The sequence below is a fragment of the Geotrypetes seraphini genome, chromosome 7, assembly GCF_902459505.1.
Source record: "Geotrypetes seraphini chromosome 7, aGeoSer1.1, whole genome shotgun sequence".
Lineage (NCBI taxonomy): Eukaryota > Metazoa > Chordata > Amphibia > Gymnophiona > Dermophiidae > Geotrypetes > Geotrypetes seraphini.
The window spans coordinates 149,966,874-149,993,069 of record NC_047090.1 but is presented as its reverse complement, the minus strand read 5'-3'; the positions used below and the strand labels follow the sequence as shown (position 1 = coordinate 149,993,069).

Below are 26,196 nucleotides of genomic sequence, written 5' to 3'. Positions count from 1 at the left end.
TAATAGTTTTTCCATAGCTACGCACAGATGCAGTAGAAAAACTCGTGCTCTGTTCAATTTCCCTTCTGTAAAAGGTTGTCAAAGCAAGAAATTCCTAAATCACTCTTTAGCATCTCAGGCAGCTTCTCATGAAAAAGAATTTCGATCATTGTTGCTCACAGCTGTTTCTTACAGACATTTTAGAAAACAGCTAAAAACCTATCTTTTCTCCAAATACCTGACTAGCTGACTCATTCAAATTATGTTTAATGTTTATAATCTTTTGTAAATCGCGTAGAACTTTTTGGTAATGCAGTCTATAGGTATAATGTTATGTTATTTGTTTCACGGAAAATAACATGCACAGAGTTGAAAATACATTGTGTGTGTAATAATAAATAATAAATCATTTCCTCTCCTGACCTGAACACACCCCTGAGAAGAGTTCCTCTAAATATGCACGAAAGTGTACATGTTGTGTAACAACTCTTAGCTGCACTGAGAGGGAGACATTTTTAGGAAAATTGCTACAACAGGAAAACAGATCGAATGACCAATCATTACCCCTGTTAACGTTCCTTCTTTTGTGCAGGTGTTTTGTTTGCAAGCATTTATTTCAGACCTCGCCGATTGGTACATTCCTCTGATACAGAGCAGATTAACACGATGCAAGAGCTTAAATCAGGGCTGCCCAAGTCCGGTCCTTGAGATTTACTGGCAGGCCAGGTTTTCAGGATGTCCATAATGAGCATGCATGAGAGAGATTTGCATACCAAGAAGGCAGTGCAGGCAAATCTCTCTCCTGCATATTCATTGCGGATATCCTGAAAACCTGGCCTGCCAGTAGATCTCGAGGACCGGACTTGGGCAGCCCTGGCTTAAATCATCCATTGTGGCTGGTCAATTTAGGAACTCATTTTAGAAGACTTGAGTAGCTTTTAACCTTACAAATAGGGGGATTTAAACATGTGTCAATTTTTGGCATTGCTGCTATTTACAAGCAAAGAAGCTGCGGGATGTACAGAGTTGTTTGGCCTAGGCCAGGGGTGGGCAACTCCGGTCCTTGAGAGCTGGAATCCAGTCGGGTTTTCAGGATTTCCCCAATGAATATGCATGTCAACGCAGATACTACTCTAATTGATGTAAACCGCCTAGAACTCACCGGGCATGGCGGTATATAAGAATAAAATTATTATTATTATTATTAAATTATTATGAGATCTATGTGCATGCACTGCTTTCAATGCATACTCATTGGATTCTGACCCTTGAGGACCGGAGTTGCCCACCCCTGGCTAGGCAGTCCAAAAAAGATAGGTGCATTTCTCATTTTGTAATGAAAATACACCTATCTGATCCGCTGAGCAAAAAGGTACCATAAGTGGAGTGTTTGGTTTATTTCTATCACAAGAAAAGAGGGATATCAACTGTGTAAACGTGCAAAATTTCAGCCTCAGATGTGAACTAATAACATCTTTAAAAAATAAATGTTCATCAATAAAAAAAGTAATTAACCCCAGAAATCGCATACCCCAATTTAGATACCTGCCGTTTTGTGGCATAGTCCCATTCTACTGACCCTATAGTCGGCCTCCATCTCTGGCAGTATTCAAATCCAGACTCAAAGCCTTCTTCTTTGAAGATGCTTTCTATTCCAAATGCCAACTCACCTGCTAAGCACCAATATCTGTTTTATCATTCCCTCTGCAGGGCTGTGGCTCACTGGTTGAGCTGCTACTTCTGCACCCAGAGGTTGTGAGATCAAATCCCAGTGCTGCTCCTTGTGACCCTGGGCAAGTCACTTAATCCTCCAGTGCCCACAGCTTTGAATGTCAGTTTTGAAATGCCAAAGCCACAAAAAGGTGGTATACAAGTCCCTATTCCTTTCATCAAGCCCAGTATCCTGTTTCCAACAGTGGCCAACCCAGATCCCAAGTTCCTGGCAGAAACCCAAAGAGTAGCAACATTCCAGAGCTAAGACTGTGATGTCATAATGCCTCATTCTACCAATGCCTAAGAGCCAACTTCATCAGTGATTGTCCTATACTGAGCTCACATAAGAGCATAAGAATTGCCATACTAGGATAGACTGGCTCACTGGTAGAGCTGCTGCCTCTGCACCCAGAGGTTGTGAGATCAAATCCCAGTGTGGCTCCTTGTGACTCTAGGCAAGTCACTTAATCCTCCAGTGCCCACCGCTTTGAAATGCCAAAGCCACATAAAGGCAGTATATAAAGTCTCCATTCCTTTTCCCTTCCCTCTGTAATCCGCCCACCTTAGCACCTTCTTGTCCAGTCTGTCTGTCTTGACTAGATTGTAAGCTCTTTTGAGCAGGGACTGTCAATTCTGTGTTTTGATGTACAGCGCTGCGTATGTCTAGTAGCACTATAGAAATGGCTAGTAGTAGTATAGTACACAAAACTCTCAAAAATGAATATTGACTAATGTTACATGTCTAACTTTTATAGCCTTTATCTCTGTTATTTGTAACCCCACTTTTGGTACCTTTTCGCTCAGCACATCGCATATACATTTTTAAAAAAAAGTTCCCCATCAGCAATTATACCTGCTCCAAGGCAGGTGAAAAGTGCCAGAAATATTCTCGGTTGGTCTAGGACAGTGTATCGCAAACTGTGTGCCGCGGTGAGATTCAGGGTGTGCCACAAAATGCCAGCGAGGAGGAGAGGCGCTGGTGACGGCTGACTACATACAGGACGTGCCTCTCGCGGCGAGAGGCACATCCTGTAAGCCGTCAGCCGGCACCTCTCCTCCTCGCCGGAGCCTCTCCTCCCGGTGTTAGCAAGCTCAGGGCTTCCGCGCACGTGCGGATGTCGACCTGACGATGCCACACATGCACCCGATGTCATCACATCAACTTCCACGCATGTCCGGAGACCCTCCAGCCTTGGCCCCGAGTTTAGTGTGCCGCGGATTCAAAAGGTTTACGGCACTCCACTGGTCTAGGGTCTCTTCCAATGATAATGTCTTTTCCTCTGCGGTGCCTAACACGACTTCAAAATTTAAATTAAATCAAATTAAATATAAAGAGTTATTTCACTCAGCTTCTTAACTGACCCCTCCCCCCCTTTGCACTGTGGTGAAATCTAGCACTTTATGAAAGTGCTGAAACACACATTTATGTTGCAAAAGTGGTACTTACTAGAGCTGTACCGAATACGAATAATGAGAAATATTAATTTGAATATGATGGGCATTGAGTTTTAACATAACAAAAAAAAAAAAAAAAAGAAGCAACGTGAATCAGAGATCAAGTGATTATTTCAGTAGGATTTAGCACAGTAGAGCCTCGGATTATTCATATTCAAATTTAAATCACTATTTGGCTGAATACATTTTCCCTTGGGAGTTTTCTCTCAGCCTTCTGTACAAGGACTTTTTTAACTGGTAGCTGTAGTGACTTATCCGTATGTCGTGCCAGAATTCAAATACAGCACTGTTCTATTCTAGTTCTACACCGAGGAAGCGAACGCGCTGTAGGCAGTGCATCCTAATTACACCGAGGAGCTTTCTGCTATATTTTTGTGACTACGGCATTCTTGAAAGAACTTATAGTTTATGTAAGAACAACTAACTCAGGCCAGTAATGGGCAGGCTTGAACGGTCTGTGTCTGTATATGGCCTTTTGGTTGAGGATGGGCTGGGGAGGGCTTCAGTGGCTGGGAGGGCTGGAGTGAGCTTTGACTGACACTTCAGCAGTTGGAACCCAAGCAGAGTAGAGCTTTGGATTCTTACCCAGAAACAGCTAAGAAGAAAAAAATGTAAATTGAATCAGGTTGGGCAGACTGGATGGACCGTTTGGGTCTTTATCTGCCGTCATGTACTATGTTACTATGTAACTAGGGCTAGATTCAATAAGTGGTGCTCAATGCTATCTTCTAATGGGCCCATTACAGATTAGCACTGAGTGTCAATTTTGGTGGCCAAAGTTGGGCACCACGACTTTTGCCTGCTGAACCCAGGTGAAAATCCTGGCACCCATTTCGACACACTGTGTGTAAAGTTTAGGAGCAACCGGTCCATGAACTTCTTATGACCATGCCCCTTTTAGGATGCACCTTTCGAGATTTGGATGCACATTACAAAAGAACAGCATGCAGCAAGATGTCTGCCCAATTCCAAATTGGTGTCAATTCTTGCCAAATGGCACCCAATTATTGCCACTAAGGCCCAGGTTCTGTAAACCACATCTAAATTGGCAGGCGCCTTGAAGAAAGGTGCCAGCCACGTGCCAATCACACTTCAGCGCCATTTATAGAATCATGTCTAACGACACCTATCACAAAATTTAAGCCACCCCCCCCCTCGTATCCCTTTAAAATCTTTGCCAGCGTGAGCAACTACTCTAGCCTACTGCTTACGCCGGCCTGGCTCCCTCTGAAATCACTTACGGGTCGCAGGGCTAGGAAGTGACGTCAGAGGGAATGCCAACGCCAGGCACAAGCAGCAGGCGGAGAAGCTGCTCACACTGGTGAAGATTAAAAAAGGCCCAGGGGTGGGAAGGAAAGCGTGTGAGTGTGACACGGAGGTGTGGAAGGAGCGTTGGAGGGGAAGCGGAGAGGAGGGCATGGGGGGAGAACGCTACTGCCCCGGGTTCCTCCAACCCTCGCTATGCCACTGGGGAGAGGAGACTGAAGTAAAGTTATTGAGAATACTGCACTTTCTATTTTAGTGTTGCATGAAAATTATCCATAAATTAGCTCTTCTGAGCTTAGCAAAGGAGCAACATCACCAGGTGAATTCAGGCAAACTGACTCAAGGTTAATTTTTAACAAGTAGCTTATTCTGGAAAGAGGGTGTTCAGAGTCAGGGAATAGATGTGACATCTGGGAGCTACTTTAGTGAGACTACAGATTAATTCCAGAGCCATAGCCTGTGGTACTTCTCAGCATTTCTAGGAGAGAGATTAAAAAACATTATCATTGCTTATAAACAAGACCAAGCCTGAAATGGAAATCCCCTGGTACTTTGTATATAGGTACTTTGTATAAGACAGCATATAGCTGCTTTGATACACAACAAACCTGCAAGGTAATGAATGATGTTATAACTAGAGGTTGCTGGTGCCTAGCGGGTAGATGTACGGTCTACCAGAACAGCTGACTTTATGAGGAAAACATCTAGCTCTTATGAATTCAAACCCATTTTCCTAACTTACAGTGTGACCTTGAGAAAGTCATCATGAGATAGTAACATAGTAACATAGAAGATGATGGCAGATAAAGACCCGAATGGTACATCCAGTCTGCCCAACCTGATTCAATTTAAATTTTTTTAATTTTTTCTTCTTAGCTACTTCTGGGCAAGAATCCAAAGCTTTACCCGGTACTGTGCTTGGGTTCCAACTGCCGAAATCTCTGTTAAGACTTACTCCAGCCCATCTACACCCTCCCAACCATTGAAGCCCTCCCCAGCCCATCCTCCACCAAACGGCCATACACAGACACAGACCGTGCAAGTCTGCCCAGTAACTGGCCTAGTTCAATATTTAATATTATTTTCTGATTCTAAATCTTCTGTGTTCATCCTACGCTTCTTTGAACTCAGTCTACGTGTCATTAGGCTTAATGCACATGTTAACTAATGCCCTCAATTTACTACATAAATTAATGTGAACAGTTTGCATATGTGCAAAGAGTAACCACTAAGTTACTATATGATTCATGTTAGGCTCAGATGGCCCGATTCTATAAATGGCGTCTAGATTGACAATGCTTGGCCGATTTTGGTGCAGAGTTTAACATTTTTTAATTGACGTGATTATTGAAAATGCCATTAAAACCCAATTGAAAAATGGTTAAGTTATGTGCCACCATCGGCATGGCGCCTACTGGTGCAGAAAGTGTTAGGCAACATTATTTTAGGCCAAGAAATCCCTGGCCTAATATACTGGCACCTAAGTTGTAGAAACCTACCAGTGCCTAACTTGATTGGCATGCAGTATTGCACCATTTCCCTAGGCACCTACTGATTTAGGCCAGTACTGGACAGACTTGCACAGTCTGCATCCCTTAGATGGCCATTCAGTTGAGATGGGCTGGGATGGTTTAGATGGGCTGGAGTGAGGTTTGACGTAGACTCCAGTAGATGGAACCTATGCACAGTACTAGGCAGAGCTCTGGGTTTCTGACCCAGAATGTCAAAGGCCATTTTAAAATTGATGGCTGGACCACCAGGAGACAGACTACCTCTGTCCTACTGCCGAGGATGTGAAAACGCTATGCAAGTAGTACCTGGGGGTCTGGACAGATCTTGGAGACTTCTGGTAGTGATAGAAAGTGGAGGGGGGGGGGGGCTACTGCATTTTACTCTTTGACGAGGTGCATAACTTGTTCTTTCAGTACTGCTTTGGATGCCTAATGGAGAGGGATTAGGCTACCGAGGTGGGGGTGCTGTCTGCTGGAGGGGTATTGTGCTCACTTTCTAGATCATACAAGGCACATTCACCCCAAAATTCAATAAAACATCAGGCTCAGTGTATAATTCTATCAAATCTTTACATTTCTCCTTAAGGATGCAGCGAACAAGGATGTGCGATCATTTCAAATGACAATTTGTTTGATTTCATGTTATTCCTAATCTGAAACAGAAAAGTTACCAAATTTACCCCCCCCTCCCCTTTTACTAAAACGCAATAGCAGTTATTAGTGCAAGTAGCCACGCTGAATGCTCTGCATTGCTCCCAACGCTCATAGAGTTCCTATGAGCGTCGGGAGCAGCGCAGAGCATTCAGTGTGGCTCTCTGTGCTAAAAAACGCTATCGCGTTTTAGTAAAAAAAAGGGGGGGGGGGCAATTTCAGCTTTGCATTTTACAGTATGCTTTATTAGAACATGCACTAAAACACTGAGATAGAAATTAAAAAAATTAAGTTCCCCCCTATGTACCCTCCCCACAAATTTTAAATAGATGTAAGCTAAAAAGAACTGCACGTCATGTTTGTCCATATTAGTTTTCTGCTAGGGCCAGGCCTATGCTTCTGGTTTATTTTTGATCCACGGAAAGGTGTGCACAGCTTAGGCAACGATTTTGTGAACTTTAGTCGTTACCTAGCCCTCCTCATTGACCCAATTTTTCTACGCTTTATTTCTACGTTTTCTTCTCTGCGTCTTAAACATATGCTTTCATACTATGTTTTATTATTAATTGCTATCAAAAATTCTCATAAATGTACTAAAAAGCACACAAACAATATAAGTAAAGAAAGGGAGATAAGTCTAACAGTGGTGAACGTCGATACGTTTTTACAGGAGTTAAATAATGCGCGCCGATTTGGGTGACAAAAGGTTTTTTTTTTGTTTTTTTTTATTATTTTATTTATAACATTTTACAATATTACCAAGCATATACATCTTGTACAGAAAAGTGAGATCAAACTACATATTAAACTATAATTCCAAACTTAATATTGCTACAAGGAAATACCAAACTAGCTGTTCTCACACTAGTCCTCAATATTATTGAATCCATTATTAAGAGCAGAACTTATATACTTCAAATTAATTAAGCAAGACAAATCCTTGTCTAACTGAAGTGCAGGGAGCTAATTTCACATAGGCGTTATTACGTTGTTAATCCTTTTTCAAGACGTTTCATTGAGAGAAATTTTGGAAATTCCTGAAAACTCCTTACCTCCTCTTACAAGAGTGTATTACTTACCTGCTAAGCCCCATTTCAAAGAAGAAAACATGGAGGAACCCCGGGAGAGGTCATTGGACATTTCAGCAATATTGGAACAATCAGATAGAGAGTTGGCGGTTCCAGCTACTCTCTTGTTGTCTGTGGCTTTGGCTCCAGACAAGGATTGGATATTAAAACTTTTCTTTAAAAATAGGTCTAAAGACTTCCTGGGGCAACATATTCAGATTTTCCCTGATGTCTCCAGAGAGACTCAAAAAAGAAGGAAAGAATTTTTAATTTTAAAACCTGGAGTGACTCAAATAGGGGGTAGTTTTTTCTTGAGATATCCATGTAAATGTGTAGTGAGATATTTATCATTGAAATATATATTTACAGAACCATCTCAATTGATTAGACAAAAGGTTTTTAATAATATCCTCTATGCTCTGCAGGGGGCAACCTTGATATACTTCTGGTTTATTCACATACCTGCACATCCTGTATCCTTTTCCTCGTGGTTTCCATCATACTGTCTTCTGAAACATTAGTGCTCGACTGTTGGCCGCACTCTACTTCAAGCTGTTCCAGTCTGAACGCTGCCGTAGTATACAAATCAGTATAGCTCTCCAAAAGCTGCAACAGAGCCTTTGCCGACTGCAGCTCTTCTGCTGCATCTTGAATTGTTTGAGTCCACCTGCCAATAGCCAGTGACAGTCGTTAACAAGGACTGGTTGATGTCGTGTAGCTCTCACTGGGAACTCTCTCTACCTATATATATATATACACTTCGCAGTCAATGACACGCGCTGGATTTGTATTCTGAATTTGACAAGGATTCGACTAGCTGTACTATGTTTAGTTTATTGCTATTCCGACACGAAGAGGCACCGAAGATGTCAAATCCAACCGAATGGTCAGAATCCCTTTATTAGCAGTTGGTATTTTGCTTGTTTTCAAACTTTGATACCAGCTGCTAATAAAAAAAAAAATCCTGACCATTCAGTTGACATCTCCAGTGGCATCTTCTTGTCGGATTTGCTTTGCTTCAAGGCTTGGCACCTTCTTTCCCCTTCCCCATTGCTAATCAAGATTTATGATGACGATTGTACAGCTTTGTCTATATCTTGTCTTGTTACCATTTGTGTCCTTTTCTTCTTAGTGATAAAATCAATAAAATGTTTGAACTAAAAAAAAAACAAGGAGCTTTGCTCATCGCCTTCACACCTCCTCTGTGGACCAAAGATCACATCAAACTTTGTATGACAGCAGGCCCTAAAAATGGCCCTTACTCTGACAAATGCATAAGTACATAAGCCTTGTCATAGTGGGGCAGACCGAAGGGTCCATCAAACCCAGTATCCTGGTCCCAACAGCGGCCAACGTATGTCACAACATGCACCTAACTGTACCCGAGTGCCATTTAATCACTTCACTTATTATTCCTATTTCCAGGTCATTTAAAAACGTTACACAGATCCCATAGAATATTGATGACCATTTATTTATTTACTGTCTTTTTTTTTTTTTTTTTAAGGAGTTCCCCTACTCTATGTTTTTTCTATCTTCCAACAGTTCTTAAACCGCAGTAGGTCACTGCCTCCTATCCCATGACTCTCTGGTTTACCTCAGGAGTCGTTCATGTGATATTTTGACAAATCTAATCTAATCTAATCTAATCCTTAGGTTTGTATACCGCATGATCTCCACGTTCGTAGAGCTCGGCGTGGTTTACAGTAGATGAAATAGGAAAGAACTACAACAGAGGGTTAGAGGTAAAAGTGTGAAGAATATTAGAGGACAAATGTCTCCTGAAAAGTGAACCATTACAATTCACAATTCATGGAATTCAAAATGTGTAAGAATTAGACACTGAAGGTGGGATAGGTGTGGGAAGGAGGATTTCCAGTGAAATTTGTTAAGGCCAAGTACCTAAATCCTTTGTGTTGAAATATTTTGTACATTTATTCCTTAAATAAACCAAATTTTCAGTTAATTCAAAGCCTAAAGTTTCCTATTAGGAGTTAGCTGGAAGAATACAAATCTCTGATGGGATACTACAGGTTCTGGGAAAGGCCACAGCAGTTACTGGTGCACTCATTCTGAAATAATAGAATAATAGAAATAGCGAATTCCTCTAGAACAGTAGTTACCAATCCAGTAATGACGACACACTTAGCCAGTCAGGTTTTCAGAATACCCACAGTGAGCAAGTAGGAGATAGATTTGCAGAAAAGGAGTTTTACAAAAAGAGATCACAGTTATTAAGGTACAGTACGAAGTAAAATAAGGAACATTTTTGCCTCTAAAAAGCTGATGGATATAGCTTCTCACTGGAATCTGTGGTATTCAAAAGAGTAATAGTATTCAAGGAATCCTGGGATATGCAGAGGGTGACCCGTCAAATGCGCGCATGCAACTGCGCCCCGACAAATGTGCCCCGACAATTGCGCACATGACAAATGCGCGCACTGAATGGGAGGTGACCCGTCAAATGCGCCCCAACAGTGGATACTATTTTGGAGTGCGCCCCGATGGTGGATACTATTTTGTCTTTTTGAGGGTTACAAAGTAACCCTCTTTTTTAGATGGGACCCCCTCCACCCCCTCCCCACTACACTTAAAACATTCACTTGTTATCTAGTGTTAGGGTAAAGTTTACATATGATTATGGGAACCCTTTAAATAACTGGATATCTGGAAGGCCCTGATTTGCTCAGACTCCTCAAGCCCCTCCCAAGGGATGGGACCTGAGGAGTCTGAGAAAATCAGAGCCTTCCAGATATCCACTTATGGTAGATTCAGTCATGGAGCATCATTGTTGTGCGCGCACTTGTCCGTGCATGCAATTGTCGGGGCGCCTTTGTTGTGTGCAGATTTGTCAGTGTACCATGCAGAGAGTAGCCTGGACTTGCATAAATCCTGAGGAATGGGCAGACTATATGGATTGTATGGTCTTTAACGATGTCCTCTCACATTGAATAAGGATGTGAATTCATAGTTTTCTTTTGTGACTTATGCAATATTAACACTACCATGGCTTATTCCTCCTACACAGTACTCTTATTTTGTGCAAGTACTTATTGCAAGTTAAATCCTTTCTACATACCTTGAATATGCGTCTTTACATTTTTGTTCAATAAGTTCTATGGCTGAAGAACAAGAGTCATTTCTCAGGTTATTGACAGCAGCCTGGAGCTTCATCCAATTTCCTTCAGTGTCATCAGCTTCATCTACAACAAACTGAATTAAAAAAAACAACCCATGCAGCAATCGTTAAGATGGATGCAAGTTATAAAAACAGAAATCCATTAAAACTCAAGTCAAAATATCAATGGGGAAAAATTAATCACTATTTGTGATTGAGGGTGTACCAAACTGGTTAAATATCAAGAAAAAAGGTCACTCCTCTAAAAAGATTAACAACCTTGTGCACATAAGCGTTAGACTTCTCATATATATAATTCAAAGGCTGAATATGCTCAGAGACATAGAGGCAAAAACAAGGGGTATTTACCCCAAGAATATCGCCTCACCACCCAATCATCGCATATGCTTAAAGTGTCTTCAAACACCACTGAGTGCTGTATATCACAGTCTAATCGTTTCCAAAAAATGTTCAATTACAATGACAAGACACTTAGCTTTGTCAGAGGTTCCGACAGGCTAAACCTGTTTCGCTTCTGCGTCAGGGAACCAAAAAGAGATTTAATCGATTGTAGTCTCTGCTAGAAATTCAAAACAGCTTCATAAGCTTGAAAAAAATGTATGCTTATGAAGCTGTTTTGAATTTCTAGCAGAGACTATACCATCTTTACAATCGATTAAATCTCTTTTTGGTTCCCTGACGCAGAAGCAAAACAGGTTTAGCCTGTCGGAACCTCTGACAAAGCTAAGTGTCTTGTCATTCTAATTGAACATTTTTTGAAAACGATTAGACTGTGATATACAGCACTCAATGGTGCTTGAAGGCACTTTAAGCATATGCGATGATTGGGTGGTGAGGCGATATTCTTGGGGTAAATACCCCTTGTTTTTGCCTCTATGTCTCTGAGCATATTCAGCCTTTGAATTATATATATGAGAAGTCTAACGCTTATTTGCACAAGGTTGTTAGTCTTTTTAGAGGAGTGACCTTTATTCTTGATATCCATTAGAAATCGGCAATACATTACTCAGACTATGATTTTTTTTCTAAAATAGAAATTTCCAAAAGCCTTTACACAAAGGAAAAATTATATCTTACTTGCTAATTTACTTTCCTTGAAACCCTCCAGATGAGTGAATATGCACTCTCCTGCCAGCAGATGGAGAATGAGAACTACTGATTTAATGACTTTACCCTATAAGGGTCCTTCTGCAGCCCTGATCTAGCCAGTAGCTTTGATTAAAAAAGCAAAATGAAAGGGTTTTTTTTTTTTTTCTTTTTTTCCATTATATTTTTATTTTCAAATTTTGCAAAAAGTGTACATAATAATAAAATACATTTGATATATGCATGGTATCACTTTTATATATAACACAATGTATGTCTGAATTTGATTTTCCCCTACACCCTCCCCCCACCCTTTTATTGCCTTAATATAATATTTTCAAATTTTATAAAAGTATACAACATATTGGAATACAATTGATAATTATTCAATAACATATTTATATCTACTACAATATATTCTAGATAAATTTCCCTCCCCCCACCCTTCTATTATTTTTTAATCATTTATTACATTTTGTATCATATATTATAATATATTATATATAAATTGTTTTCCTTATCCCCCCTATATGTGTGTCATAAAAAAAAGAAAATCTCTAATAGAAGAAAAGAAGAAAAAGTATTCTATTATTTAATCATTGCAGTATTTTGTCAATGGCCCCCATATTTTTATAAATTTATTATATGTCCCCTTTTGTACTGCTATTGTTCTTTCCATTTTAAAAACATGGCATATTGTATTCCACCAAAATGTGTAGTTTAGGTTGTTGTAATTTTTCCAATTATTAGTTATATGTTGAATGGCAACCCCTGTCATAATTAATAAAAGTTTATTATTTTCTGGTGAAATTTGACTTTTTTTTCTCATCATTGTTCCAAATAAAATTGTATCATATGATATTGCAATATGATTTTCCATTAATTTATTAATTTGTGGCCAAATTGAATTCCAAAATATTTTAATATAAGGACAATGATATAATAAATGATCTAATGTCCCTGGTTCTAGATTACAGTGCCAGCATCTATTAGACTTAGAACTGTCTAGTTTTTGTAAACGAGTAGGGGTCCAAAAAGCTCTATGTAATAAAAAGAACCATGTTTGTCTCATAGACGCTGACACTGTACATCCCATTCTCCAAGACCAAATTAGTGGCCATTGAGATGCATTAATTTGATGTCCAATCTCAATGCTCCAAATGTCTCTTAGACCATTTTTTGGTTTTTTATTTAAATATCCAGATATTAATTTATACCACAATGCGGCTTGATGTCCTAGGAAGTCTGCTTTAAAGCATAAGAACTTTAAACTATATTGATTGTTTAATGATTTCCATTCAGGGAACCCAACCTGAATGGCCTGCTTCAATTGCAACCATTTAAAACTTTGTGTTTTATTAAGACCAAATCTATGTTGCAATTGTGAAAAATCCAGCAGTTTACCTTCTGAAATAATATCATCTAGAGATCTAATTCCTGCAATAATCCAGTTCTTCCAAAGGATTTGAGCTCCGCCAATTTTGATCTTGGAGTTTATCCATATGGATTGATTCGTTGATTTATATATTGGGATGGGTGTTAATTTATCAATAAATCTCAATGTTTTCCAAGTATCCATTATTATTTTATTTTCTCTGTATCTTTTAGGTATATTAATACTTGGTAAATGAACTAAATTTAGGGGAAACATAAGGCGCCATTCCAAATATAACCAATCTGGTGCATTATCTATAAGTTCTGGGAGGATCCAATACATACCCTGACGTAGAATATAGGCTTGATGGTACCTATAGAAATTTGGAAAATTTACCCCTCCCTCCTTAATTGATTTTTGTAAGGTTACTAAAGCTATTCTAGGTGTTTTACCAAGCCAAAGAAATTTTGTTAAAATTCTATTAAGCTTCTTATAAAAGGACCCCTGAAAATAAATAGGTATCATACTCATTTGGTAGCAAACCACAGGCAACATCATCATTTTAATAGTTTGAACTCTGCCCCACCAAGATATATGTAATGGGTTCCATTGTTCACATAATTCCGTTACTTTTTTTAATACATATTTTTCATTTTCTTTTACAGTATCTTCAATTGTTTTTTTAACTTGAATGCCTAGATATTTAAATCCTTCTTCTTTCCATATGAATGGAAAAATATCAAATAATCCTTTTACACAGTAAACATTCAAGGGTATAATTTCAGATTTATTCCAATTAATTTTATAACCTGAAAATTTGCCAAACTTATCAATTAATTCCAATAAAGAAGATAAGGTAGACTCTGGATTTCTCAAATAAAGCAAAATATCATCAGCATAAGCCGAAATTTTATATTCCATATCTGAATATGGAATTCCTTGTATCTCCCTCGTTTGCTGTATTGCTAACAATAAGGGTTCTAATACAACATCAAATAACAAAGGAGATAAAGGACAACCTTGTCTAACTCCCCTTTGCAATTGAAAACCATCAGATATCTTATTATTAATATTTAATCTTGCAATCGGGAAGCTATACAATGTTTTTACCATTTGTATAAATCCAGAACCTATACCAAACCATTCTAAAGCCTGATACATAAAATTCCATTCTACCCTATCAAATGCTTTCTCAGCATCTAATGAGACTGTAAATGCCGGTTCATCCATTTTTTTTGACAAGTTTAGCATGTGAAATAATAGTCTAGAGTTATTGGAGGAATGTCTTTTAGCAACGAAACCCGTTTGATGCATATCTATAATATGTGGGAGAGCTTTGGCTAATCTCAAAGCCAAAATTTTCGCCAATAGTTTATTATCAACATTTATCAAAGATATAGGCCTGTAGTTCGAAACCAAAGTAGGATCTTTATTTGGCTTAGGCAAAACAATTATTATTGATTCAGCCATAGTATCTTTTATATTACCTTTTATAAGTTGTGTCTGATATAATTTTAGTAAATGTGGGGAGAGGATATTTTGAAATGTTTTATAAAATTCTACTGTGTAACCATCACCACCTGGAGCGGATCCAACTCTAAGAGATCTCAATGCTGTTTCTAATTCTTTTAATGATATAGGTTCTTCTAAACTTCGTTTCATATGATCAGGAATCTTAGGTCCATTTATTAAATCTAAAAATTTTTTCCCATCTTTTTGTTTCTCCAAATAAGGTTCGGAAGAATATAGATCCTTATAAAAATTTAAAAATTGTTTTAATATTATATTTGTTTGATTTGTTATTATACCATTATCATCTTTTATTCCATTAATATTAGTTCTCCTTTTTTTTGCCTTAAGATAATTTGCTAATAATTTTCCCGCCTTATTAGAATTTCCATAATACATCGTTTGTTTGGAAAACAAATCTTTTCTTATCATTTTTGAAGTTAATTCATTATATTTACCTTTTACTTTCAAAAGAGCTTGCAAAACTTCATATTCCCATTTACTTATCAATTTAGCTTCTAATATTTTTATTTCTTTTTCTAATTCTATATATTGTTTTTTAATTTGTTTCCTAATAAAAGCTGAATATGATATGATATTACCCCTCATAGTTGCTTTAAATGCATCCCATACATTCTCTATAGATGTATCTTCCACTAAATTTATTTGAAAAAATTCATTAATTTGTGTTTTAAAATTTTCCAAAAATTTGTCATCCACAAGCAATGCATTATCAAATCTCCAAAGAGGTCTATCATTTTCTAATTGATCTAATTGTAATTCTATCCATACTCCAGCGTGATCCGAAATAATTATAGGATCAATGGAAGCTTTATTCACCTGTTGTACTTTATTTGTTGAAACAAAAATATAATCTATTCTTGAAAATGATTTATGGACCTGTGAACAGAATGAATATTCCTGATCATTAAAATGAAGAATACGCCATATATCTTTCAAATCACATGACTGAACCAAATTATCTAGACCTAAAGATTTAATATTTTTACCTGGTTTTTTATCCAATAATGGATCCATTACAGCATTAAAATCTCCAGCCACCACTAAATTAGAGGCAGCCAGTGGTAATAACATATTTTGTAACTTTTTGAAAAATTCTGATTGATTCGAATTAGGGGCATATATATTAAATAACGTCAGGGTATCTTTTCCCATACCTATATCGATATGTATCCATCTACCATGTGGATCTGAATTTTTAACCTTTATATTGGCCATACATTTTTTGTTTATAAGGATTGCAACCCCTGCTTTTTTGCCCACTGCTGGAGCAAAAAAACATTCTTTTATCCATCCACCTGATAATTTCTGTGATTCCTTCATATTAAGATGGGTCTCTTGCAGACAGTAAATATCTGCATTTTGTTTTTTTAAAAATGTTAATATTTTTTTCCTTTTAATTACGTGATTCAGGCCATTGACATTTATAGAATATATTTTAAAAGACATTATATATTTTAATACTTTTCATTATCTTATTCTTCCTCTCCTCTTTCATATTTAATATCCAAAAAATTTTCTTCATGACACACATATTTAACCCTAATGTATCTCCCTTAATTATTCTAATAATTATTCTCCTTATCCCTCCCTTTCCCACCCAATATATTGGCTGCTTACGGATACACATTGGAACTGTAATCCTAACATTCTCCCCATTCCAGGCAATCAATATTCAATTGTTTAAACAAATTTCCCTTCTATCTATCTATATTAATCTTTTATATATATTTAATCATTTTCCATAACATTTTATTAATGTATCATTTTCCTTTTAACAATATGTTAATTTGTATTTCCTTAGTATTATGATTTCAACATATAATTATTTTAAACATATATGCAGTGTATTATTTAATAATTTTCCTATATTCTGTTCTTTCTTTCATATAATTATTATTGTCTTTTCTTTGTATTGTTTTCCTCCATTTTTTCAAATATTTCGATATGTTATATTTTCTAATTTTTCATAGAGTCTTCAAAACCATCTTAATATATTATGCTAATATATCATAGGTTCTGGTTTAGAGAGAAACTCTTTTAGTTTTTCGGGATCCTCAAAATATAAGGACTTGTCTCCTGATGACACTCTCATTTTCGCCGGATAGTATAGACCATATTTAAATCCTTTTTCTTTGAGTAGAGGTCTCATGTCTAGTAGTTTTTTCCTTTTAGTTGCTGTGTTTTTGGCGAAGTCTGGTAAAAACCATAATCTTGATCCTTTATAATTTAAGTTTTTATCTTTTTTTGCAGCATTTAGTATCTCTAGTGCTTGTTGGTATCTCAACATTTTGAAAATGATTGGTCTTGGTCTGTTTTTATTTTCTAGATTTTTTATTGGGATTCTATGCGCCCTTTCAATTTCAATTGGTTGTTTCAAGTCTAATTGTAGAATTTTTGGAATTAAATTTTCAATGAAAAGGATAGTATTTTTTCCCTCTAGATTTTCTTGTATTCCAAAGAGTTTGATGTTCTTTCTTCTTCCTCTATTCTCGTAATCCTCCAGTTGATCTTTTAATTTATTTAGTTCCAGGCTGTCGTTTTTACATCTTTTTGATTCACATTCTATATTTTCCATTTTTGATTCTAGTTCAGTTGTTCTTTTGTTGTTAACTTCCATTTGTCTATGTATATTTAAAATTTCCTCTTTCATTTCAGACATATTTGTTATAGTTTCTTTAAGCATTTGTTTGATTTGTTTTAATTCTTCCATGACTTCAGCTTTGCTTAATGTGTCTGATTCTTCGATAGGAAGTGGTATTTTGCTTGGTGTTATTTGTTCTTGTTTCTGTCTTTTTGCAGATGTACCAGCCTCATTTTTGTTTTGTCTGGTAGTTGCCATGTTGTTGTTTCTATCACAATTCTCAGTATTTACTAAGATTTTTGGAATTTTTTAAGTCCTTTCCTTCAGGTTATCAGTTTAATTTATTTGGAGAGGAGTTTCAATTGATAATATTTTCACAAATTTTTCCCTTGACACTATATAATAGGAGAAATCAGCTCCTTATCCTCAGGATTTCTCATCAAAATTTGCAGAGAAGGGCTTTTTTTTTAGATTAATAGGCACTTTTCTTCTTACCAGAATCAGTTTTTAATTTAAAGAGTTTTACCTTTTCCTTTTTTCTTTAACAGGCAGTAGTCTTTTATCAATGTAAGTAAGAATTTTTTTTTTTTTTTTTTTTTTTTTTTTTACTAATATATTTTTAATAAACTGCCTTCATTCTTTTCAGTATCTTCAGGCATTTAGTTGATCTCTCAGGGCTGATTTAATTGTTTGTCTTCATAAAAAGGAATCAGCAAAGGGCAAATTAGTCTCCTCCGTTCTCCACACTTAGGGCTCCAAATCAGCACCGGCAGGAGAATTCAAACCGTCACTTAAGTCAGTTAATAGCAGTCTCAGAACAAGATCAGCGTTTCTTCTCCTTACTGTTAGTCAACTTTCAACACGAAGGAATTGTTTAGGCACAGCAAGCACAATATTAGGCTGGTATCATTCACCATAAGTTTTTATTGTCGCTCCAGCAAACCCTCTCTTCAATCTCCTTTTGTTTCAGTGAAAAGTAAAAAGAAATTCTCCGACTCTTTGCCTTCAGGGTTCAGCGTCTACCTCAAACCGCCGCTGCTTTGCCCCTCTCTAGCTTCCCTTCTTTTCGGTTTCTTTCAGGCACGGCAGGTCAGATATTCCTCAGACCCGTCTCACCAGCTCTGTCAGTCACTTATTTTCAATATCGCGCCGTTTCAGCGCCAAATAAAAATCGGCAGTCCTTTCTTCTGGCTCTCCTCTCACAAGCCCAATCACAGCTACGATAGAGGAGAGCCACAACTCACTTTAATAATCTTCTTCTATTTCAATAATCTCTTAAGCAAATGACTTTTATATTTATTTATTTATTTATTTAGCGTCTCACAATTCAATTTGCCGGTATTCCTTTCTCAGCCTTTTCTCAAGCCCTTCAGTTTCGTTAAATGTTGGCAACATTCAACTGTTTATTTTTTTAGTTATGTTAATCCACATCAGGACACAATTCTCCTCTAAAAACTGTCCCACAAGATTTGCCTTTTATTTACTCACACGTTTCACTATATCAACGCTGCAGTTCAAGTCTCATGAAACCGTTGAAGAAAAAAAACGGCACTCTGCTTTTTCAGCTCCTATTACCTCAGACTTCGCTTTAACTTCAGCAAAAAATAATATTTTCATTTATCATATGTTCCGCTTATTTAGTTTTTATTTCTTGATGAAAATTATCTAGAAGGGAATAATTTTTTTTATATTCTGTGCCTAGATGAAGGGGAGCTTAGCGATTACCCGTCCATTCGTGTTCGCGTTAAGCCACGCCCCCCCAAAATGAAAGGGTTGATTTGATAAAATTCTTGGTGTAAAATCTGACAAAATGCACTCTTTCTTTTAGTGTAGTATAGAAGTATTTTTTTCAATGTTAGACTAAATATAGTTTGTCCACTACACGCATGAGTTTTCTTCCCTTGGCATCCTTCTCCTCATACTTGTCATCTCAAAAACAGATTACTCCCTGTATCATGGTCTGCCACTCACTCAGATCACATGACTTCAGCTTGTCTAAAACACTGCTATTAATCTCTGGATTGGTCTTGAAGGACTCAAGGAAAATAAATTAGCGGATAAGATCTAATTTCTCCATCCTCATTGTCCCTCTGGATCAGTCCAGATAAGTGGGAAATACTAAAGCAGTACAAATGAGGGCAGGATCTAGACAATCCTACCGACAAAAACTTGGCACCAAAGGCTGCATTTTGCCAAGTCTGAACATCCAGCTTAAACATAAGGATGACTATATATTAGCCCTGCAAATGCCTGTGAAGGAAATAAAAAGTATTTCACCCAAGACAACACCTAGGTCTGGTAGAGTGCATTCAACTCTTCTGGCTATTGTCATCCCTTAAGCAAGTATGCTGATGCTATCGTCTTTTTGATCCATCTGGCAATTGTAGATTTTGAGGCCATCTCACTTTTCTTCGCACACCTGATCATAAACAGCCGATTGAAATGCTGAAACTCTTCCATTCTTTATAAACAATGCAAGGCTCTGCTCACATCCAGATAATGTACCTATTTCCCTTCTGGGGAGTCCCTCTCACCCTCCAAAATGGAAAGCAGGATGGATTGTGAAAGGGGGACACAACCTTTGGCAAAAAGGACTTTGACAGGATGCAACACAGCCTTTTCCCGTGAAATAACTAAAAAGGGCTTCCAACAGAAAATGATCAGCAATTCTGATGTCCTTCTGGGAGAGGATGTGGCAATCAGAAATACCATCAGGGTAAGGTTCTTAACACTGTTGCCTTCTAAGCAGTTCAAAGAGCACTTGGACCAAGATCGATAATATCAGACAAGACTAACAATACCAGGTTCAAATTCCAGGAAGATACCAAAAAGTATATTGCTGAGACCTTACCTGTAGATTGTCCACCTGGTTTCTCAGAGCTTCCAGTGACAGCAGATGTGGTCTGTTATGTTCTTGATGATAGAGCAATCTGCTGGTCATCACCTGGACCTTTTCAAAAGCTTCCACATAATTTTTCCAGTATTGTAATGTTGACTGCAAGGAAGATTTTAACTGCATGACCTACAAAAGAAACATCAGTTAAATTATAGAAGTTTCTTCTGAAATTATACACATACCAGTTCTGATATGATTTTGAAGTTTTAACATTTCCAGTGAGGAATATATTTCTTAAAATAAATATGCCATGGGCTGCGCTCCCGAGAGAGGTGGTGGAGAGTAAAACTGTGACTGAGTTCAAAGAAGCGTGGGATGAACACAGAGGATCTAGAATCAGAAAATAATATTAAATATTGAACTAAGGCCAGTACTGGGCAGACTTGCACGGTCTGCGTCTGTATTCGGCCATTTGGACGCAGCTCCTGATTGGATAAGGCCCGACTTCGTGCAGGAAGAGGCAGTTGGAGCGTACCATGAGTGATTTCCTGCACTCGTGGCGCTCCAGCTGCTCTCCTGTTGCCCTCTCCCGCTGCCCTCTTCAGGCTCCCCCTGAAAAACCATATTCAAGGTTTTTCGAGATTCGCAGGGGTTCCTGGAATGGATTCCTTTTCCTTTGTTTTTGGAATCCATTTATTTACCAGAAGACACTCGCTGAAATCCATTATGAAAACCAAGCAAAAGAAATTGTAGTGGACGGAGATGAAGGGCTTGGAAAGGAGAGCAAATAGTTGCATCCACAATTTTATTAAATCCTTGACACAGCGGCACAAGAACCTGACACAGAACCATGTTTCAGCCACAAGAGCCTGAATCAGGGGCTGTACAATCTGTGCCGCCCAGAGATATCATGATAAACCTTGACATAAACAGTAGCGTATAAAGCGCTGCATTCAAATGTGCAGGCTCTTGTGATATGATACAGATAAGACAATTATATCCAAGACCAATTATTATGCACTACAGAATCAAACAACAACAACAAAAAAATTAACAGTAGAACTGCCAACCGTCAACTCCCAGACAAATGTCACACAAAATTTTATCATTTCTAAGAAACCTCAGTTCTCTAAGAGTGGTTGCAAACATTACTGAAATGGAGCAAAACACAAATGCAGAAATACCTCATTTGTGATATCATTCTTCTTTTTATACAGATCATTAACTTTAGCTTCCATATCTTGTAATACTTCTTCTGTATCATTCCCCATTTTCCATAAATTTTGTTTCACATCATCAATGGCACTGGATTTAAGTGCAAGTTGTTTTTCTAAATCCTTTGTGGAGAGGGCAAAAACAATATAAAAAAAAAAATTATCAGCTAATATACTGAAAAATAGGATATACATTTTTTTCTTTGAGTAAGATCACAGATATTCTTACTAGTTAGGACAAGACATATGATCTCCAAGTTTTCACAGGTTGAATCAGCTCATAAGGAATCACAAGCCCTATGTACTGAGGAAGTAAAACATGGCTTCCCAAAGGCACGTATTCTTTATGAACAAAACCTACTAAATTTCATCAACATTTTGGAATGTGTAGTAAGATGTATCATTGTTTAATACTTTCTTGCAAATCTACTGAAACTGCTATATCCATATTTCTCTATCTGGGTCTCATGCCTGCCTTGATTTCTTTGGCACTGCATCTCAGACATTCAGATCCACATTTGAATCTGCTGTCTGAATCTTCTGCGGTCAGATGTGCTGCAGTGGGGAGGAGCCCAGGGAGAATGGTTATAAGGACCCAAAATGAGGGTCCTTTAAAGCTGGCAAAAGTCCACTATTTTACCTGGACATGCTGGCTACAGTGGATGGCCAAAGAGCTTCAGAGAAAGGAAGAAAGACCATGCACACACACATATATAATATAATCTATCTATCTACATATCTATATGTGAGCCTTCAGAGCAAAAGCAGACTATGTCCACATTTAGCATTATTTCAAAAATGCACGGATTCATAATCTCTATGGCCTAAAGCCCTAGAAGAAAAATTGGGCCACATCCACATCTGACCATCTGGTAAGTGACTTTTAATGCACTTGATACTTTTTTCAAGTCGTGCTCCCTGGGCATGCTCAGTTTTCACAAATGCATGCAAAATGAATATATACTGAGTGCCAGCACTGGCGACACAGGAATGCTGAAACCAACTGCTAAGCTTGGCAGCAGGGAGTGCTCAACACTTTCAGAAGAGGTTTTCAGGTGACAGGACTTGAGGATCCCTGCCAGCTGCTGCAAGGGTGCACCATTTCTTGTGAGCCTTTATCAACCTTGGCCAACCCTTGGCTATGTCACTGGTTTATACTGAATTTTTGCTGTGCGTGCTACTGAATGCAACACTGTAGAACAGAGGTACGCAATTTCAGTCCAAGTGCCATACGTTAGGTTTTGAGAACATCCACAGTCAGTATCTTATTTTATACCAGTTCTTATAACCCGCAACTCCATTATACAGGTTCAATGCGGGTCGCAACTCAAAAGAAAACTTGGCCATCTCCAAGGAAATACAATTCTGTTAAAAAAATCATTGCAATTAAAATGGTGAATCTAATTCCTATAATAAAAATTTTCTAAATAAAAATGTTTTTAACTCCCTCCTAAACAGCCCATAATCTTTTGAATATTACACGTCTCAGTCAGGAGGAAAGTCCACTGCCTGATAAGAAAATGATCAACAACAACACACTCCTAATTTGCCAAACAAATCCTAAACTAGAAAAAACAAGGAAGGCAACCAAGTCACATCAAGGTCTGTGAGGGGGAAGCTCAAAGTGCCTAACTTGGCTCACAACTTGCAAACCAAATATAGTGTAATATGTCAAAGAACATGTCACATTATATGATGTTATAGGGCGCTCTCAGTGTGAACCCTCAGTGATAGGAGCACAGCTCCGACACTTCACTTCTGGGCCAAGGCCATAAGCCTCCACCCGCACACCATCATCGAGCGCCCTGTGTGTGCAGAAATCAAACCAATCAACAATCAAAGTGAGTAAATGAAACTCAACACAAGCAACCTGAGCGACCCCCACACAAACCCTGCCAGCCAAACCCCCTCAAAAAACTCACGCAAAATCACAAACAAAGTCAAAAACCATACCAAAAAGGGAAAACATGTCCAAAAGAAACAATACTTATCCAAAACTGTCACACAAACGGAAAAACCGCGCCAGGAAGAGAGGTTCAACCGCGCTGGTTTCGGGAGGAGCCCTTCTTCAGGAACCTGGCCTCCAACAGAACACAAGCAGAGAGGAAGGCTGGACCCCGCCCTCCAGCCTTCCTCTCTGCTTGTGTTCTGTTGGAGGCCAGGTTCCTGAAGAAGGGCTCCTCCCGAAACCAGCGCGGTTGAACCTCTCTTCCTGGCGCGGTTTTTCCGTTTGTGTGACAGTTTTGGATAAGTATTGTTTCTTTTGGACATGTTTTCCCTTTTTGGTATGGTTTTTGACTTTGTTTGTGATTTTGCGTGAGTTTTTTGAGGGGGTTTGGCTGGCAGGGTTTGTGTGGGGGTCGCTCAGGTTGCTTGTGTTGAGTTTCATTTACTCACTTTGATTGTTGATTGGTTTGATTTATGCACACACAGGGCACTCGATGATGGTGTGCGGGTGGAGGCTTATGGCCTTGGCCCAGAAGTGAAGTGTCGGAGCTGTGCTCCTATCACTGAGGGTTCACACTGAGAGCGCCCTATAACATCATATAATGTGACATGTTCTTTGACATATTACACTATATTTGGTTTGCAAGTTGTGAGCCAAGTTAGGCACTTTGAGCTTCCCCCTCACAGACCTTGATGTGACTTGGTTGCCTTCCTTGTTTTTTCTGATAAGAAAATGAGACAGAAAGAAACCTCTTCTCTTTGCTTGAGATACACCTGCAAACAGTGAAGACAAATGCATGGCTATTCATTTTAGGTACTGTATATTCAGTGTGGATATTGTCAATGCCCCAATGGCTTGGAGCATTTGAAGACCAGAGTTGCTTACCTCTGCTACACAGCTCATAAACAAGTTAATAGTAAGCTGTTTCATGCTGTTAATACATTTTAAACACTCAAAAAATTGTATATAAAATGTAAGAGGAACCTAAGGTGGAAAAAACCCCTATCTAAAGGTGCAAAACTCAGCAACTTGGATAATGAATTCAAAGACAACCCTATTGGACATTCAGCCAGTCCTAAAATTATTACATCATGGCTCTAGTTCAGGGGTGTCAAAGTCCCTCCTCGATGGCCGCAATCCAGTTAGGTTTTCAGGATTTCCCCAATAAATATGCATGAGATCTACAGTCAAACCTTGGTTTGCGAGTAACGCGGTTTGCGAGTGTTTTGCAAGACGAGCAAACTTTAACTCACAAAACGAGTGTTGACTTGATCAACGAGCGTGATCCATCCCCCAAACCCAAACCCTTACCTCTAGCCGGCACCACTACCTTGCAATCTGCTCCTGAAATTGCTTCCTGGATGTCCCTGGGCGGGGAGAGTTGTGCAAAGGTCCTCCCTCTAGCCCTGATTGGCGGTGGGTAGGCAGGAAAGAAGGTATCTCCGTTCATTCTGCTACTTGTAGAGGCGGTGCTGCCTGGATGTCCCTGGGCGGAGAGAGTTGTGGAAAGGTCCTCCCTCTAGCCCTGATTGGTGGAGGGCAGGCAGGAAAGAAGGCGTCTCAGTTCCTTCTGCTACTTCGTAGTGGCAGGAAGGAGCTTATGCAGGAAGTGGTAGCAAAAGGGAGTGGAGCTTGACTGAAGAAATGCTGCATTCCGGCGCTGGAACACGAGCCCCCCACCCCTCGCTTTCTTCAGCCCTGACACCCTGTTACTATCGCCTCTCTCGTCTTGTGTGGAGCTGCTAACGCCCGGTGAAAGGCAATCAGTGCAGAACGTGGCCTTGAGGTGAGAGACGAGCGATAGTGGAAAACCAGAACGAGATGAGCCAGTGAAGTGGGACCGGAACCTGGAGCAATAACGGGCACTGTGAGGTGATGCTGGAATTTTAACACTCTTGGAGCGGCTGGGGGCTGAGAGGATGCCTGTACGGAGGAGCAGGCCTTGAGGTGAGAGCGGGAGTGCAAGAAAAGGGAAAGATGGTCTGTGGGGATTGAAAGAGAGGGGAGTACATATGCTGGGTTGGAGAGGGGAGGGGAAAAGAGGGAGAAGTGTTCGAGCACAAGAAGACATAAGCCTGTTTTTGCAATGTGGAACGAATCATCCAAGTTTCCATTAATTGCTATGGGGAAACTTGCTTTGATATACGAGCACTTTGGTTTACAAGCATGCTTCTGGAACGAATTATGCTCGCAAACCAAGGTACCACTGTATTTGCATGCACTGCTTTCATTGTATGCTAATAGATCTCATGCATATTCATTGGGGAAATCCTGAAAACCCAACTGGATTGCAGGCCTCGAGGAGGGACTTTGACACCCTGCTCTAGTTTAAGAAACATTTTACCCATTTGTTTAGAATGGGGGTCAGACCAATACAATTTTTAGCTGGGCCAAAGCTAGTGCTGTTACCTCACAATCCATTAAGGCATCCTGAGCTGAAATCAGACTTGATGGCTTTTGCAGAGTTATCAGTTTGTCTCCTTGAGCATCAAACCAGCTGCTTAAACTTTGCACTTTGCTTTCATTTTCTGCGACATGCTCCAAGATTTGTTCCAAATCTCGTATCTAGAGTTTATAGGAATGAAATTGCTATAATACAAATACAATAAATTTCAAACACAAAATCAACACAGATACAGAGGATAATTTTGCATAAGCTGTTTGGGTCAGAAAATGGAAGTTTTGCTCCATGCATCCAAAATGATGCTAGTAATTTATAAAAGTCGCAATAAACATAGGGCCTTCTATGTTTTTGGGGGGGGAGAGGATTAGGGTTTTTTGTTTCTATTTTTTAGTTTTGTGATTTTTTATTTTTTATAGGGATGTTAAATGTTTGTGCACT

General features: G+C 38.7%; 1 protein-coding gene across 7 annotated transcripts in view; it reads right to left on the bottom strand.

Moving 5' to 3' along the window:
- SYNE2 (spectrin repeat containing nuclear envelope protein 2) overlaps positions 1–26,196 on the bottom strand; it is a 654,322-nt gene that overhangs the window by 188,783 nt on the left and 439,343 nt on the right. For all 7 annotated transcript variants that reach the window (XM_033952730.1, XM_033952735.1, XM_033952736.1 and 4 more), the window contains 5 exons: positions 25,764–25,919; positions 21,377–21,529; positions 20,208–20,378; positions 10,722–10,855; positions 8,105–8,309 (listed from right to left, as the gene is read on the bottom strand). In XM_033952730.1, the coding sequence (XP_033808621.1) occupies positions 8,105–8,309; positions 10,722–10,855; positions 20,208–20,378; positions 21,377–21,529; positions 25,764–25,919 (819 nt within the window). The remainder of the gene's footprint in view (positions 1–8,104; positions 8,310–10,721; positions 10,856–20,207; positions 20,379–21,376; positions 21,530–25,763; positions 25,920–26,196) is intronic.